The 17,366-nt window shown below is 41.9% G+C and overlaps 2 protein-coding genes across 6 annotated transcripts; both read right to left on the bottom strand.

Moving 5' to 3' along the window:
- Positions 1 to 9,244, bottom strand: cabp1a (calcium binding protein 1a). 3 transcript variants are annotated; one of them, XM_020631129.3, is made up of 7 exons: positions 7,762 to 9,244; positions 2,907 to 2,937; positions 2,592 to 2,735; positions 2,368 to 2,477; positions 2,180 to 2,254; positions 1,151 to 1,223; positions 1 to 1,065 (listed from the first exon to the last, which is right to left on the bottom strand). In XM_020631129.3, exons 1-7 carry the CDS (start codon positions 8,500 to 8,502, stop codon positions 1,040 to 1,042), a joined length of 1,200 nt encoding a protein of 399 aa, XP_020486785.1. In that variant the 5' UTR covers positions 8,503 to 9,244; the 3' UTR covers positions 1 to 1,039. The 3 variants fall into 3 exon arrangements, with proteins under 3 accessions (XP_020486785.1, XP_020486786.1, XP_020486787.1); XM_020631130.3 differs by lacking the exon at positions 7,762 to 9,244 and adding an exon at positions 5,479 to 5,718; XM_020631131.3 differs by lacking the exon at positions 7,762 to 9,244 and adding an exon at positions 3,018 to 4,500.
- A 1,077-nt stretch (positions 9,245 to 10,321) lies between these two features.
- Positions 10,322 to 16,276, bottom strand: asphd2 (aspartate beta-hydroxylase domain containing 2). Of its 3 annotated transcripts, XM_029276869.2 has the most exons (5): positions 15,933 to 16,276; positions 15,691 to 15,811; positions 13,593 to 14,798; positions 12,992 to 13,105; positions 10,322 to 12,779 (listed from the first exon to the last, which is right to left on the bottom strand). In XM_029276869.2, the coding sequence occupies exons 3-5, from the start codon at positions 14,455 to 14,457 to the stop codon at positions 12,649 to 12,651; spliced, it is 1,110 nt and encodes a 369-aa protein (XP_029132702.1). In that variant the 5' UTR covers positions 14,458 to 14,798; positions 15,691 to 15,811; positions 15,933 to 16,276; the 3' UTR covers positions 10,322 to 12,648. The 3 variants fall into 3 exon arrangements, with proteins under 3 accessions (XP_029132702.1, XP_020486736.1, XP_020486735.1); XM_020631080.2 differs by lacking the exon at positions 15,691 to 15,811 and having other exon boundaries at positions 15,862 to 16,276; XM_020631079.2 differs by lacking the exon at positions 15,691 to 15,811.
- Positions 16,277 to 17,366: the final 1,090 nt, after the last annotated feature.

Raw genomic sequence — 17,366 nt, 5'->3', positions numbered from 1 at the left:
TCAAATGTAAACACATTTTATTGTTCTACAGTTAATTTGGTAAACGATTTTGTTTACTTTGTTAGACAAAAATGCAAATGTGCATACTGAATTTAATAAATTTTCTTTGGCATGCATAAAAATTGCTTTGACAACACAGATGTGTGGAATGTACCACAACTACATTCATATTGACATTGACATACATTACAGGTACAACATAATCACATTCAATGTAAAGACAGTTCAGATATGGCATTCTTGCTGTTTATCTTATACAGGGCAAGCGGCTAGTGTGGGCCAGCACATTGTTTCTCTGGGTCTTAGCTCTGAAAGAGTTGTACATTTCCTAAAATACTAGTTCAACTTCCTTGATATAAGACCATAGCGGATAACATATCCGAATTGTATTACACAGCTCTATTTCTCATTAGTATCACAGATTTGCTTTGTAGTTGCACGTACTGTCAGACAGTGATTCTTTTATAGGACTGGACTGGCACAGTGAAGAATCACAGATGGTCACACAGGTACAATACAGGTGTTATATTGCCACATGGGTTCCTGGTAGGAGCACCAATGTCACACAAAGGACAATCCACTTACAGTTTCTAAAATATAACACACACAAGTGTTTGACAGTGCACTGATCTTTGACATCTTTTCTACATATATTTACTCTCTCATCCTGACACAGATGTACATCAAAGGCGACATTTTGTGAGACAATTTTCTATCATGTAGGGACGAGACAAGACCCCAGCGATCTAACCACGCAGGAAGTTATTTAGTGAGAATTAAAGTGCAAAATCAAAAGTTGGACAATCATCTGCTAGGCTACAGCAAATTCTGCCTCAGTTGAACTGGAGACCTTTTCAGGAAGAACACTTATTGATCGAAGGTTTTGAGGTGACTCGTCGCTCCATAACATTCAAGGAGTTTGAATTCCAGTGTCATTCAGATTTGGGTGGCTCAGTCATCTTAGCATGTCTGCTGTTGTACTTGGTCTAGGTATAGAGAAGGACACAGCTTCACATTCAGGACGGATCATTATGTGATCTTAGCGAGACATCATTCGAACAAACTCTGTGGAAAGAGAGGAGAGAGTAGAATGACACAGTGTGAGGTAGCAATATACCGTAAATAAGTAGTAAGCAAAAGGCGAGGTTACCTTCAAAGTCAACAAGCCCGTCACCATTCAAGTCAACATCTCTCAGGATATCTTCAACTTCCTTTAGACCAACCTGGAAACAAGAGGTTAGCAGCTGTTAATGGAGAACCACCTAAAATGTTGTACATACTCTTTTATCTATTGACCACGTGGCCATTTTCCTGAGCTCGTGCTAAGGGTTGGAAGCTTGAATGCTGTTATAATGTTGTATTACATTCCAGGTTGTATGGAAGTTGTATTTATGGTATTTTAAAGTATTGTTAGTAATTTACCGCATCGTCATGGATCAGCAACAGTAAAGGCAATGAACGTTGCAAAATCTGGCCATTTCTCAAATTTCAAAAACACATTTGATAATCCATCATCTACAGTTCGACAGCAGTTTATGTGAGCATTCATCCACTTACTAGAAAATGTTACAAATAGCTAGAAAGTGGCTGAAAGCTATATTCACATTTGGTAATGACAAAGATACAGGAAAGTGATGTAAGCTTTATAGCAAATGCAATGTTTGCTAATGTTATCTTGTGCTGTGTCTGAAACAGCATACTTTTAAGACTATCAAACGGAGTATGTAGTATGTTCCGAATTCATAGCATGCAATTTTGTGTATGCGAGAAAACCCTGGATGTATACTGGCCGGGAGCTCAATTATTATAGTAAATCTCCCCACAGTCCATTGTAGCTCTATAGACCATCCAATCGTGTAGCTCAACAACCAGCTAAGAAGCTGCATACAAATAAAAAGTAACTGTACTGTACTGTAATTCTTTTTATAGTTGGTCAAATGACATTCAAATAACTAAGTAGGATGTATATTGTTGTTAAATGCTATATACAGCTCGACTGTCGTGCTGGCCTGGTGTTATCTTATTCAACAGAGTTTGGACCAGGAATACAGGATCATACAACTAATAGTGTGAAAGACAGTCGTAGTAAAATATTATAGTATATGAGCTTCTCCCTCTAAGCATGAGGTTAGAGGAAAACAATGCATATGAATCTATTGAAAAATAATCCAAATGTTACCTGTTGACCCAACAGCTTCCTCATTGCATCTCTTAGCTCAGCTGTGCTAATGGCTCCATCTCCATTTGTGTCAAACTGAGGACATAGAACAGAGCAACAACATAAAACAATGGAAAATTACAGTATATGGTATAAAGCTCACAACATGACCAGAGCAACAGTCTAAATATGAATCAAGAGCCTCTTACCTCTCTAAATGCATCCTTTAACTCTTTTATTCCAATCATGTCTGCAGTTTCAGCAAGAAGTTTTGGGCCCATCAACTCAACAAAATCCTCAAAATCAACATGACCTCCCACTTAAGAGACAAAAAAAAGCACATATTTTTTAAACTGAATAACCCACCTAGGACACAAGAACAGTTAATGCTTGACATTTGATATATAAATACATAAGGCATCTAAATGCTTACAGTTCATGTTTATCTGTTGACTCAGCTCGATGAGCTCCATCTCAGTGGGCATGTATCCCATAGTTCTCATACAGTTTCCAAGGTCTTTGCAGCTTATGAAACCGTCCTTGTCCTTGTCAAACTCCTTAAAAGCGTCCCGCAACTCTGTTAAGCAATATTAGAAGTATCATTAGTAACTGTATGGTTTTAAGTTTCTTTTCCTTTTTTGCAGTTTAATCTTATTTATTGTTTCTAAAGCACTATGACAAACATGTATTGTTAAATCATTGAAAAATACATTTAGTTAAATTCCAGTAAAAGAAGTGGGGAACCTACCATCCATTTCCTCTGGCCTCAGCTCTCTGTCCTATAAAGAAATAGCATTAATGAAAAAAAGCAGTAATCATAACATATGTCTCAACAAACACGCTCACAATGCCAACATACCCTTGACAGTGCTCTGGCTCTGATGATTCCCAAACCTAAACCAGCGATCCTCTCCATAGTGAGCCTTCTTACGAACCTCAACTTAACGAAGCCTAACAAAATAGATCCAAATAGAAGACTGAAACTATCTCACATTGATGACAAAAACTCCAAGTATAAATAGGCTGAATCCTATCAAGCATGGCTGGGAAACATAACCCCGGAGTTCACAGAAGAATGTGAAGGTTTCTATTTTTTCAGCTCTTGCTTACAATGAGCGCAACCTTTAAAGGGCAGAAAGAGAGGCAGACATATCCCAGAACCCTTAGGGGGTTAACAGCAGGAGCAGAAAGATGTCTAAACACAACAGTGAGTGTTGACGTCAGGCCAGAACAACTGTCTGACCAGAACTACTGACATTAGAACACAGGAGGGCACACGGACCAAAGAAAGCCGATCAAACATGTCACCTTCAGAACTTCAATGTGTCAATCAATCATCGTCAGTTCATTTACCATCTTCACTTCACTGACAGCTGCAGGCGTCATCACTTCACTTGTCTCACTGTGCAAACACCACCGTACGACCTCACATTGTTAAGGCCACTCACTCGTTTGCTGCAATTCACCTGCCATCCCCAGCGCAGGATAACTCCATACACTGTGCAGAGTAATAGGAACTTGTTATGAAAAGAACAGTTGACTTTTGGGAAGTATGCTGATTTGCTTTCTTTACAAGAGTTGGATGAAAGCATCCCCAGTCTCATGTTGGTAAGCGTCAGTCAGAAACCTAATCCATTAGCCTAGTTTAGCACAAAGAGTTGAAAGAGCTGGTCTAGCTCTTTCTGAAGGAAACAAAATTTCCATATCAGTGTCTATAAATACTCATAAATACAATTTTTCATATGAAAACAAGTCAGATTTGATGGCCTGCAGGACAAAACATCACACAGCCAATGAATATTCAAACAACCTACACCCTGTAAAATCACATCATGTTGTTTGGCACTCATTTTTTATTTAGACAAAAGCCTACAGTGAGGTAATTAAAAAAAGAAGATTTAACATGTTAGCGATGACAGATATTTATTGGCGCTGGCAGATGTAATCTCTTTCATTTGAACAGTAAAGGCCAGCACTTGATACTAAGCTTAGCGAACGGGCTGCTGGCTCCAGCCATATATTTACCAGTCAGGCCTGAGAGGGGCATCAATCTAACTAAGAGGTTGGAAACGACAGATCTAATGTGCAGAACAAATGTACGTGCTGTTGCTTTATTATTACACATTACAACTTTGCACAACCTCAAGAACACTCTAATGGTCATGTGCGAGCTCTCTGGTTCATTCTCCAAAACGTGTGTGTGTTCCCAACAGACAACTTAAAGTCAAAATAGTAAAAATATTAAGACAAAAAAATAATTGCTAGGGTCCCCACAAACTTGGGGAGATAGATGTTGTGGCATTGTGTATGGTAATGATAGACACTCAGTCCAGGTTAGCTACAAAGCTGATGTAAAAACAGACAGATGTGGAGACTTTGTCAAGACTTATGTACATGCTTGCATGTTGCCCTGACTTTACGCAGGTTTGCCACTGTATGTTGCACACGAGAATGCAGTTTTGTGTCATGGAAACAATGGACACCTGATAAAGCCAAAGCTACCCTGCCTGGCCCACCTCTTCACAGGCAAGCACCCCTCAGAACAACATCCTCTCTGTATCCTGGAGCATCTTCAGACAGCTGTAGAAACAGTTTTAGATACATGGAGCAGAGGTGAGTAAAAATAAGTAAAATGCTAGGAAAGTACTGCCTTTTACTGTAAAAGTATTGTGTGTGTGAGTGTTTATGTAAGTGTGTGGCAAACACAGCAGAAAAGTAAATGCAACAACAAAACAGCAGGTTGCCAACTTTCCACTCATCATTCACAACAGTTTACTTGCCACACTGAAGGGGCTGGCACCTCACACCTATACAGTGTCACAGTAACAGTAAACATACTCAGAAGCAGAAAAAGATGAGCTAAGCCACCGAAGAACAGGCTTTGTGTGAATGCACTTGAAGACATTATGCAACATCTTCCTTGGTGGAACACCCTGTACTTTAACAAAAAAATAGGTCCTGTTGCACACCAAGATCTGCCAATTTCTGACGCCTGTAATCTGACTTGTTGAACACAATAGGTTGCAGAGCCAACAACAGCGGTGCAAGTTTCAGAATAAGTTAAAATTTGTGAAGCAATTTCCATTGAACACCACCAGCATTTAATAGAACGGATGTTAAAACCCCTTTAAGTCCTGTAAAGTCATTTAATTATTTCAAATTTGCATCACAGATTCTGCTCTAATTATTTGTAAAGGCAAATCACACAAAAACTGAAAATTCGCCCATATATAAAACATCTCTCAAGATTTTTGTGACATGATTCCTGGCGTGGAATTTACATTACAATTTGTGGTTAAAATCCAAAACAAAAATCCTACCGTTCTCAGAGGCCAGTCCAAGCAGTTTCCCATACCAAAGGAGATAAAAGGCACCAAAAAAGACCATGAAGACCTTTTCTCTCTTAAGTTTGCCCGTTGGATTCTGAGAGGAGCGCACACTCGGGTTACAGATAGACCCATGAAGACCAGGATGCTAAACCTATCTGATATCGGAAGTAAATGAATGTGGTACTAGTAAGAGCATCAATGACACCCAGTAAGAAAAAGAGTGGTAAGGATGAGGTTGTGAAGCTAAATGAGAGGGGAAAGTGGGATATGGGCGGGAAACCAAATTATGCCTATTAAAGGAGAAGAGGGTGTTGAACTGCTTGTGATATATTTCACACAAGTGTCTCACTGACCAAACTGTTATGTTCACTCTGTAAACAACATAAACAATTCAACACGGACTGACACCCCGCAAAAATAAGAATAAACAAGAAACAGATTACGGATAAGGTGACAACTACAGTTAGGAAAATCTGCACCTGATGAGTCCCTGATATTTCAGGGTCACAAACATTTTGTGATTTTGTTTCCTCTTTCTCTGCTTTGAAAATCCCTACTAGGCAACTCTACAAGAACACTGTGTGATGACCTATTTCAAGTCCTCACCTGCAATCTCAAGCGTGACACTTATTCGTGGCCTATAGAGATTGCACTTTAACACATATGCCTCATTTTCAGCATATGTGTTTGCTTTCTTTACAACCCCCCACCCACTCCCAACACAGCCTCTTCTGCCCTCTGTAGGAAAAGACAAGGTCACTCTGACCTCCGGCAGCCACATGGCAACAGAGAATGACACATTTTATACTGTGATAGTGTAAACAATATAGTCACTGCAGTCTATTTGTAACACTGAATATTGTATCATATGAATCTGCAGAAAAAAGACCATCATGACTAGAATACAGATATAGCTAGTCAGGTAAGCACTCAAACAATCCACCTCCCCAGGTACCTGATCACCATCTGCTCACATGTATTCCCACTCTGGCTTGTCAAAACACTACATGAAGCCAGAGCTGCAAAAAAAATCAATTTGACTTTGAATGCATTTCTCCAACACAGTTTGCCAAAAGCAGAACATGAATCCTTGCAGCCATGTGTTCCATTTTTGCCCGTCATTACACTCCTCTCCATCCAGCTTGCTCATCAAAGACCTCTTTCAGGTCACGCTAATGTTTTCACAGAGCAGCTCGCACACTGACTCACAGGTTATTCGTGGACCGGGCTTTTATACTATAAGTACTAGAAGATTTTTCCCTTGGAGCCACAACGGAAGATCTCCATGTTCCAATACTGAGCCTATTTAGAGCTCAGAGTTTCCTATTTCAGCAGCAGACATGAATTGCTTCCTGATCCCTAATCAGAATGAAGCAGCCTAAATGATGAGAACTATTAGTCTGATTTCTGAGGAAGAGACTAAAAAAAATGCCACTGATAGACAACTAAATAAAAAGATGGTATGCTGGCAGATGAAACTGCATGATTGAACAGACTTCTATGCAGAATCACATCACTTTCAGCATTCAAGAGTATTAACCTGAGCTCTTTTTCTTTTGTGTAATTATATTTAAGGCTCAAAAATAGAAACTCAATCACAACAGGAGCATCAAAGTAATTCCCCTCAAACGCAGCACAACAATCACTGCAGTGTTCCTGATTGGATGCTACAGAGGATCACATATTATTGTCTTTGACTGTGTGATTAGCACCTCAGAGATTTCCACCTCTCTGCGGCAGAACATTTCATCTGCCCTGGCACATCCACTTCAGTGAGACAGAACTGCTGATTGAGGAGGTGGTGCTGGATTTAAAAATTACATAAGGAGTGGATGTGTAGAGGAAGCTTCTCCCTCTATAGTCTGTGCAGAAATGACAGTGTTTACAGGCTGCATCACAGAGCACATTAGCGTATTGATTGTAAACAAGACGTCAGTGGAGCCAGAAAGCACAGTTAACCACTTCATATCTGCATGTTTGTAGAAATAAGAAAGCAATATATATTTTTTAAATGTTTTGGTTAAGTTTACAGGAACTTATGTAGTGTCATATCATCCATTTACATTGGATGGTAAAGCACACTTCTTTGGCTGTTGTTAGTCAACTCCAATTAAGTTAAATGTAATTAGAAATTTGGGTTTTGGTTGTTCTTGTCAGGAGGGGCAAATTAGTCAAGACATTTGCCAAATAACAACAAACAGTAAAGATGTAAATGTGATCTAATTAAAACCAAAAGACTATATGTTTACTACACTGAGTGTTTCAGGGCCTTACCTGCCCAAACAGTGAATTGAGGATGGTGCGTAAGTTGATCTCGGATGCAGAGGAAGCAGCGCTGGACCTCCTGGACCGCCGGGAGGACCTGCTGGACAGTGGGACGAGGGAGCAGGAGGACGGGGAAGGACTGCTGACCTGACCCCCTCCATTGGCCCCTTTTTGGTCCTTCGGCTCACAGAGAGGAGCCCTGTCGTCGGTGCTGTCCGAAACAGAGGGCAAGCTGGGGACCGGGCGGCTGTGCGTGTGGGAGCGACGGGGATGCTCAGATTCAGGTGGTCCGGCTCCTGCCGCCGGCGGACGGTCCTCCCGGTGGTGCTTCCTGCGGTGGTGGTGCCGATGCGTGGACTTGGATGACCTGCAGTGCTCCCTCACACCTCGGTCCGCCTCGCCGTTTGGCTCCGGTGGGTCGGAAACTTGGCTGTGAGGGGCGTGTGACTTACACTTGCCACGCGTGGCTGCATTGTTACTACTGTCCTGGCTGCCGACGAGGGACGGGTGGCATAGGGGTCTCCGGGCGCTGACGTCGCACTCGGCCGACCAGAAGGACTCCTCGGCTTTGCTGCTGCTGCTCTGGACTGCGGCGGGACGGTGGTGATGCTGGTGCTGATGCTGATGGTGATGCTGACTTCTCCGGCTCTCTGCGGTGCGTTCAGGGAGGTGTGTTGGTCTCCTCGCCGCCGAGGACGTCGATTTCAGTAAGGAGGTCGTGGATTCAGATTTCGGAAAGGAAGAGCTCATCGCTGCGGATCTGGTCTAGTCTGCGTCGGTGCGTTTATCGTCGACACCAGACACCGTTTCCTCTCCATTGTCGTCCCATATTAGCATTTAGCAGAGCCTGGCTGCCGCGGTAAGTTAGGCTACATTTCACCACCTGATTGCTGTGCGGCAGCGCGGCAGGAGCGCGCGCGGACAGCGGAACACTGCGGAGCGCGTCACCTTTCATTGATGTGAGTGATGCGAGTGCTTTGCTCTGGCATCGTGGCAGTGACGTGTGGATGTTTACAGTAGTATGTCTTTGTGGACGACAAAACTTTTCCACCACAAACATTGACAGCTTAGATAATTATTACATTAGTCCCACATTGATGCAACTATGTTACCACTAAGGCATAATAAAGAAATCTAATCAACTGTCCATGCAAAAGTTATTTACAAAATATATCCATAAAATCAATTGATCTAATAGGCTACGGTGTGCCGCTTTTTTCATCCTATAGTTAAAAAAAAATACTACTGACACAGTACTACCAATTTACAGATTAACCTGCATGGGGCCCCTGGTCAAAATGACTCACTGTCTCACCACACACGTTCCTTTAATCCATCTTGCCAAGAGTCGAAAAGGCAAAACATCCATTAATCCTAGCCTGAAATCATGCAACAGGTTGGCTATAAGCCTTCTTTTTTTGTGTGTGTGATGGGACTGTATGAATTCATTGCAGGTTTGAGGCTCGATGCTTGTCCGATGGTTGGCTGTGCTCTGATTAATCATATTTGAAAACAACATTAAGGTAATAAAACAACAATTCACAGGTATTTGTGGTGTCTTTCCTCAATGTTCATTTTCTGGTCGCTCTGCTCAACTGTTATTTTCTTTTCACTTTCACTGTCTGGGACTCACGTTGCACCTCAGTAGCTACACCTAGAGGTCCCTGGAGTCCACTGCAGCTCCTCATCCCACTGGTTTAAAAAAAGAGACTCATTTTGTTACATGTTGGCATCCATGTGTCTGTGTTATTATGTAAGATTATATGAGTTGGTGATGCAAATGCATACTGCTAAAAGGATATCCTTAGTCGGCTACATATGTAAAACTGCATGATCTCAAACTGTTTACCTCCCACAGTGCTGCAGTATTCTGCTCTCCCTCAACAGTTAAGACTACTGTGATAACTCAGCAGCTGTGACACTGGAAAAAAACACTTCTGGGCCCATAAAACAAGCAGCTTATAAATACAAGTACCAAAGTACCAACCTATTTAGAAACATTGCACTGAAATGTGATCAGAAGAGGCAGACATTGACTTGAGTTTTCTTCCAGTACGGATACATATATGGGGCCAAATATTTACCTGTATGTGTGAAACAATAAACACAACACCTGTGGGTGGTGGAGACAATAATGTTTTTAATATGATGTTGGTATAACCTATAAGCATTTAGTGCCTCTAGCTTCGTCTCCTCCAGAGCCTCTGCAAGTCTAACAATAAATTGTGTTGAGAAAACATTGCATGCCTACGCCTCCATGTGACCCTACTATAAAACTGCATCTGGCTGGAAATAGGAAACATGATCTATTTAGTCCTCGAGTTTTATTCTCAGTAAAGAATCAATATCAGAGTGGCATTTCTGTAGGATGCTCCCTATATACCGCTGAGGTGTTCAGCTCCTGCAGCATGTTTTTATCACTGTTTAGTGTAGTGGCTGCGTGCGTGAGCAGTTTAATTAATGAAATGGTCGACTCAGCAGAATGTACTAGAGAGCATTCATGCAGCGTGCAGTGTTTACTTCAGATCGGTGTTATTGGTGTGAAAGTGACACTTCTGACAACAGCTGATTAAATAAGATACTAGTCCATTTATTAAATGTACAGAAATACTGTTCAAAATCCACACAAGAATGTGTTAAAGGACAAATCTTCATTCAAATGTAAACAAAATGGTTGCTCCACAATGTACTGTGTATGTAAAGCAAATGCTTTGGGGAATGATTCATTCTCTTTTTAACAGCACTCTTGATTTTAAACCTAATTAAAGACAGCTCAATGTGAGTGTCGCTCTCATCCCATGTTGTAAACAGCTTGTAAATAATCATACTTTTGTAAACATTGGAATCGAATGGACTGGTATTCTGATTTGCGATGGATGGACCTGTAAAGCTGCTGAAGATTAATTTGCATTACCTTTTACACTGTGCGATGTGTGGCGCTGCCAAATGAAAAGGAAACACATCACAGAACAACAAAGAGAGAGTATTCATAAACATTTTACAGAATCTACAAATTGTAATCTATCAAAATGAGTTCATGGTTGGCTTTTTCAGAAATGCACTTGCTTTAGCTGCAAATCAACACTACACAATAGATATAGCATTGAAGACAATCACCTCAAACACATCCCACACCGTTCCGTTTGTTTTCAATCTTGACCCTATTTACAGAAATACAAACCGGATATCAAATGCAACCAAATTACAAGAGTTTAGTAAATTTACCAAAAACACTTCATCCCCAGCATTACAGCACAGGCCGACTTACACGATTTGACCTAAAAATGTGCTTTTCTAACCATGTCTCATGAAACCAGGATCGATTTTTTTGAAAGAGGAGCACAACAAACCACCACACCAGCAGGAGTCAGAACAGAGATATTAGCTGCGTCTGTAAACATTCATGTTATGATCAACATTGGACCTCAGTTATCAAATCACACATGGATCCATCTGTTTAGTCGTCTCTATAACATTCACAGAGAAAAGTAATCATTTCTGTAGTTTGTGTCATCACGCTGCTGTATCATCCTGTGCAATGTTTTAGTGAGGAATCTAGTAGAAGTCGCCTTTTTAATAGTGAAGTCCAAACTGTGCATCATGCAGGTAACTCAGCTAAAATGATGAGTACAGAATGATACTGAATGTGTTTCTCAGTAATGAGACTGTACCAATAAAGACGTGTGCAACTACTGCATGTTCTTGTAATCTGGCTTCACTGTGTGTTGCCTTTAAACAGCAGGTCTTGTAGCTTTAGGTTAGCCCTCTTTCCATGTAGATAAGAAATGTAATCCCTAAAATATTTGTCAAGGTTTTGCATGAAGAAAGACTTTTATTTGCACACACTCATAAATATTCAATCACAGTCCCACATTTGAAAATGGGAGTTGTACTTTTTTTTTTTTTCAAAATAATAAAATGTGCAAGAACACTGATAATCTTGCAAAACGTGGCACATTTCTGACTGGATATGATGTGTAGTGGGGAGAATGATCAGATTACTTAGCCCTTGCAGAAATGTATGGAGGCGGTTACAGTAAGTGCAAAAGAATTAATGATACTTGTAAGATGTTAAGCGTAAACTAATACCACCCACACCTTGTAAAATCTTATTTGTAACCTTATGTCTGGGAGAGGAGACATACTACATACATGCTACCTACATGAGTCCGGTTCATGTATAGCTGTTGGCGAAACTCGTTGCCATTTGACATATTTATAACATAATAGGCTCTCTATCAGCAAACTGTTTGATTTTTTACAAACGCAAATTAGCTCTGAAAGTTAAAATGATTTTCATTATTTATTAAGCAACTATAATTAAACAAACCATAATTAAGTCGACAAAGATGTTTTTTTAATGGTCATCACATTTTCCAGAGCCTAGGTGTTGTCTTTAAATTTTTAGTTTTGTCAACCAATCAATTCAAAACCAAAAGTTGGTGCACAACTTATTAATTATCTAGAGATTTGGGGTTTAATTTGGAAAGATCAACCGAGGAATCGAGAAATCTTTAGAGCTCTGATGCAAGTTTGTTGGAAATAAAATGATTAAAAATAAATTACACCGACATTTAGGCTGAAATGTCAAAGCCACAATGTAAATATACATCAGTCAAATGGCTGAATGAATATTCATGTACCTGATGATTTGGAGTTTTCAGGTGAGGCGGTCTTTCACACAGCTATGCTGACAAAAACATGATTGATAACAGAGGGCCAATGTTCGGTCATTAGCTATAAGAGTTAGGTGAGATATTGTATGAGACGGAGAATATGTACACAGTGAATATGAGAGCTGGTCTGGAGGCAGAAAAAGAGTTGCTCCCCAATCCTACAAACCCATCCCTATATTCCATCTGTCTTTTTTTGTCGGACATGGTTTTTCACTCACACCTATTTCCCTTCTTTGTCCTCTAAGCGGCCCGGGGTAAAAATGTAATCCAAGGCTTGTCTCTCAGCTGCGGCCACGTTAGGGTGCCAGAGGTCCACCATGAAGACCACTCTGGTGCCGTCCTCTGCACCACCTGCACAAAAACACAGGAAAAACAGCAACATTAGAACAAAATAACTCCATTTGATAAAAATGTTAACCTGAAATCTGGATCAGCCTCACATTAGAAAGACTCTGTTTTTCTTAGCGATGCTGAATTAGACCTTTTTCAGGTCAATCCTCCTTCAAGGAATAAATAATAAGAGGCAGAGTGAAACAAAGGATTACACTTTAATCCCTTCTTACCCTCGTGGAAGGCCCTGTGGAGGAAGGAGTCATCGAAAAGCAGACAGCTGCCCTCAGACCAGCACTGTGGCTCCCCACCAACCACAAGCTCACAGGAAGGGGGCACTCTGAGACCTGCCAGAGACACACAAGTCCATCCATGTGTTATTATGGGAAATTAATGCATTTTGAAGCAGTTATGGTTGCTTAGCAACCTCCCAGGTAAAAAAATATCTGACTAAGACCTGCTCTCAAAATGTCCTGCAACCACAGTATGCCTTTTCAAAGCTTCTAACAAAACATCCTGCATGCACAACAATTACAATCTCTATCTCTGTCACACAGGGCACAGCTGGAATTAGAGTCAATGCTAAGGTGATGTAAAACCCAATAAAAATCTTGAAATAAGCCACTAAATTGAATCTACGTTGTATCATGATCCAAGAGGATTCACATTCTCAGTCTACACACGACAGCAGCTGATCACCGGAGCTGCTCCGCTCTGGTTAAATATGCTTATTACAGTAATCATCTGCTGTGGTGCCAAGCTGAATACACTCACAGCCATCAGACATCACATGGTTGAATCAGTTTCAGCTCACTAAACAGTTCACTCTCTTACCCAGGTGGCAGCGCAGCCTGACATTTGTTGGGCCGTAATGCTCGGAGATGAGAGCACCGGGCGTCAGCACAGAGAAGCAGGCGTTTCCGAACACATTATTGGCGATGAAGGTACGCAGTTGGCCCAGCACTCTCCAGGCACGGGGACACCTCCTCACATTGAGAACCATAGGGGTGCCTTGGTTGACCAGGTAGTATGTCCACCACTGCCCACGAGGGGTGCTGTTGGCTTTCCAACCCGGGGGGAGGCAGGAGCCGCTGCGGGCTGGAGGCTGGTGGTAGATGCTCTCGAACTCTGCCAGGAGTGCGGGGAAGCTCTGCTCCAGCAGCTCCACATCGTGCCTCTGGATCTCTCTAGAGAAGAAAGGGGCTGATGGAAGATCTGGGAGGAAGAAGACCTCTGGCCGCTGGATGGTGGGTCGGCTGTTCAGGTATCTGCCTTGATCTCGTACTCCTTTATGCACCCTGCCCATACCTGACCAGGTGTAGCGCTTGGCGTATTCCTGCAGGCTGTGATAGAGCCTCTGGTTCAGACTCTCTCCGGCGCTGGTGCAACGGAAGCACTCTGAAGACTGACAGAAAGCGAAGCCATTCTGCTCTTCTAGCAACAATCCATGTTTCCCTTTGCCCCTTCCTTTGCAGTCTGAACTCATAAAGCCCCCCACCACCCCTCCAATCCGGCCGGGCCCAGTCAGATACCTCCCACGCAGAGGGCTGGACCCGTGCTCCCGGCCCACCCTGTAACAATACCACATAAAGAGCAGCAGCACACACATGGCAATGGCGAAAGCACAGATCTCACACTCCCTTATAGACTGCATCCCTCCTGCCACCATCTCCCTCACATTTTCTAGTGACCACTCCATCTCTGCTCACTGCAGGAGTGCTGAATCTGACAGAAAAAGAGAAAAGTGCTGATGAGAGATCAGTTAATGCGTCTTTTCTCGATCGTGATTGAAAGGGGCCTTAAACCACACGCAGGGCGTTAGGGAGTCTGGTGTCAGGCAGCTCTTATCGCCTCCCCTAATGTAAACAGTTTGCTGATTTGATCTGACACTCTTGCTCTTCTGTGCTAACATTTCAGCACTCTGCAGCGAGGGAAGGTTTCTCCCTGCATGATGTCTGGTTGTGCGGTATTTGTGCTGCTCCTTCTGTTGCTCTTTTAGACAAATGCAGACAGTCACCGCGCCTTAGGGTGATCTGTTCGCTGAAAAACAAAAGACAGAAGGAGAGAAAGAGGTATCAGAAGAGACAACACACTGTACATCACATTAAAGGGATGCTGCAATTTAATGCCCTATTTACGGACGAGTGTTGATTTCCACAGTTAATCTGAAGCACATATCAGTGTCACAAATGTGTGTCTGTTAAACAAATCCTCCTCGGAAATAGACAGAATTTTATTATCCAGTATGCACCTCATGTAATACACACCTGCTTGAACTCACCCACACACTGTCAACTTCAAAATGACTACTACCAGTGTGTACGCACACACACACACACACACACACACACACACACACACACACACACACACACACACACACACACACACACACACACACACACACACACACACACACACACACACACACACACACACACACACACACACACACACACACACACACACACACACACACACACACACACACACACACAAACCCATGAGTCATGCATTTAACCAAAATCTCTCCCTTTTGTATTTTGCGCAGCACGCACACTAAGCAGAATTATGTAAACTTAAACAGTGTTGATGCCCACCCACATTTATAATTGGCATTCATAGGTTGCTCAGCGGGAGCTGCATAAATGGTTCCTGGGGGGGGGGAGGGGGCGAGCTATACTCTGTGTAACCGTATGCTGTAAGACAAAAAAGGCTCGCTTACATGAGTATGATTATATAAATATAATGGACCAGACACCAAAACGCGGGGAGTGCAATGCGTCAACTGTGATCAGAACTCCACGATGCTCTCCCACCAAACATGGTCGGGCAATTCTGCTCCCATAGATCCTCCCCTATATCCTGTCTAACAGCAACAAGACGCTCCCACCTCCCCCGCACACTCCCGCTGCTTTTAGGAAAGACTGACCATCAAACCCAACCATTAAACCACCTCGAAACCTTCATCACTCCTCCGAATGCTCCTCTGGTTCATTGTCGAGCTGCTGCCACCAAGGCCGAAACCAACTGATGGCAAACACATTGATGAGCTGTAACGTTCAATGAGACATTGTTAACAAAGCAGATCGCAGTGTCATACCTCTTGTTTCCTAGACTAGAGCTACGTGGATGTTTGGTGCGTGGGCTCGTGCGCAGGTTTGAAATCCATACCTATTCAACATTCATGACTGTGTGGCCAGTGGAGAGGAGAGGCGCACAGGTGTTTCTCCAGGCGAAGCTGCGCACCACTGCAGTGCACACGGTAGACGGATATCACTCGCCAACATTGTAAGAAATATCCCCAAATGCTTCAAAGAAGTCCGAACTGGAAGCGACGCGCGCCGTAAACAGAAAACACATATTAAAAGCGTCTAGGCGAAGGGTCGACTCCCTGTCTGTCCGTGATGGACAGCAGCGTCGGGCAGGCTTCTGATAATGTTGTTGTAAATACTAAAGCTCCACCAGGGAAGCCACCCAGCGTCAAGCACTCAGAGGAATACGCAACAATACGCCGGCCAGACCTTCCAAAATAAAGGACTTGGTGTGCTGAATACGGCAAACAGCCCTGGAGCTGTCACAACCCCTCCCACCTCCATGCAGGGGCGCGTCCTGCCTTTGTTTTGACTTGGGTGGCCAAATTTAAAATTTTAAGTAAAAAGAATGACAAGATATTTATCTTGTGTGATTTGTGTAATTCTTTAAGGACTAAAAAAGATGTATGTATGAGTCAGACGTAAAAGTAGACTAAAAAGTGGCACGCTAACTCCTGCACAATATCTAACATGCAAAGATACATTTATTTTCTTGTTGTGCTTTTGCACTTGTATCCTACAGTGAATCACTCTGGGGTGTCTTTATGGGTACAAATTATGCTACATGAATATATTTACTTTGCCATACCTTATAACTTGTGATTCATTTGATCACCAAGGATGAAAAAAATTAAAGATTTCATGGCTTTCAAACGTGCTCATTTCAAGAAAAATGAAAAACAAAAACAAGAAACATAACGATCTTTATATTTTTTTCAAGCTTTTGCAAGATGGTCACAATCCTCAGATTTTTGGATGCTCTTTGGATTAATTGATACTTACCAGTCAACCTACAGACCAAAAAACATACCATAAGCCTACCGTTTTCACAAGTTGTTAATGATTCATTAATTTTCCAGCAAAAATAACGAGACAAAAATAAAATGTAATTTTCTGCTGCCAATCACTAAAATAAAAAGATTTGGTGTTTTTCATTTAAGTCATTTAAGTTAATGAACTGACTTCCTTTAGATTGTGACTTTTGTTGGGTGTACATAACACAAAGAAGTGTTCAATCCATCCAACTCTTGTTAATAGGCTACATCAAGAGCTCTTCTATTTTCTGACAGTTAAAGTGATTAATCAATTGATTGAGATACTATGGGGAATTTTAGAAGCACATAATTGGTAGTTGCAGCACTGCTTTTTAAATACATTCTCTTTTGAAATTAAAAACGATAAAAAAAAAACGTTTTTATTTTGAAGGCACAATGATCTTACATCCGGTATTGATTGATAATTTCTGCCTGACTTGACTCGAATGAGAGCCTTATACTCTTCCGTATGACTTATG

This window comes from Labrus bergylta, chromosome 2 (assembly GCF_963930695.1).
Source record: "Labrus bergylta chromosome 2, fLabBer1.1, whole genome shotgun sequence".
Taxonomy (NCBI): domain Eukaryota; kingdom Metazoa; phylum Chordata; class Actinopteri; order Labriformes; family Labridae; genus Labrus; species Labrus bergylta.
Note: the sequence above shows the minus strand (reverse complement) of the source record. Positions and strands in the feature narration are given on the sequence as shown.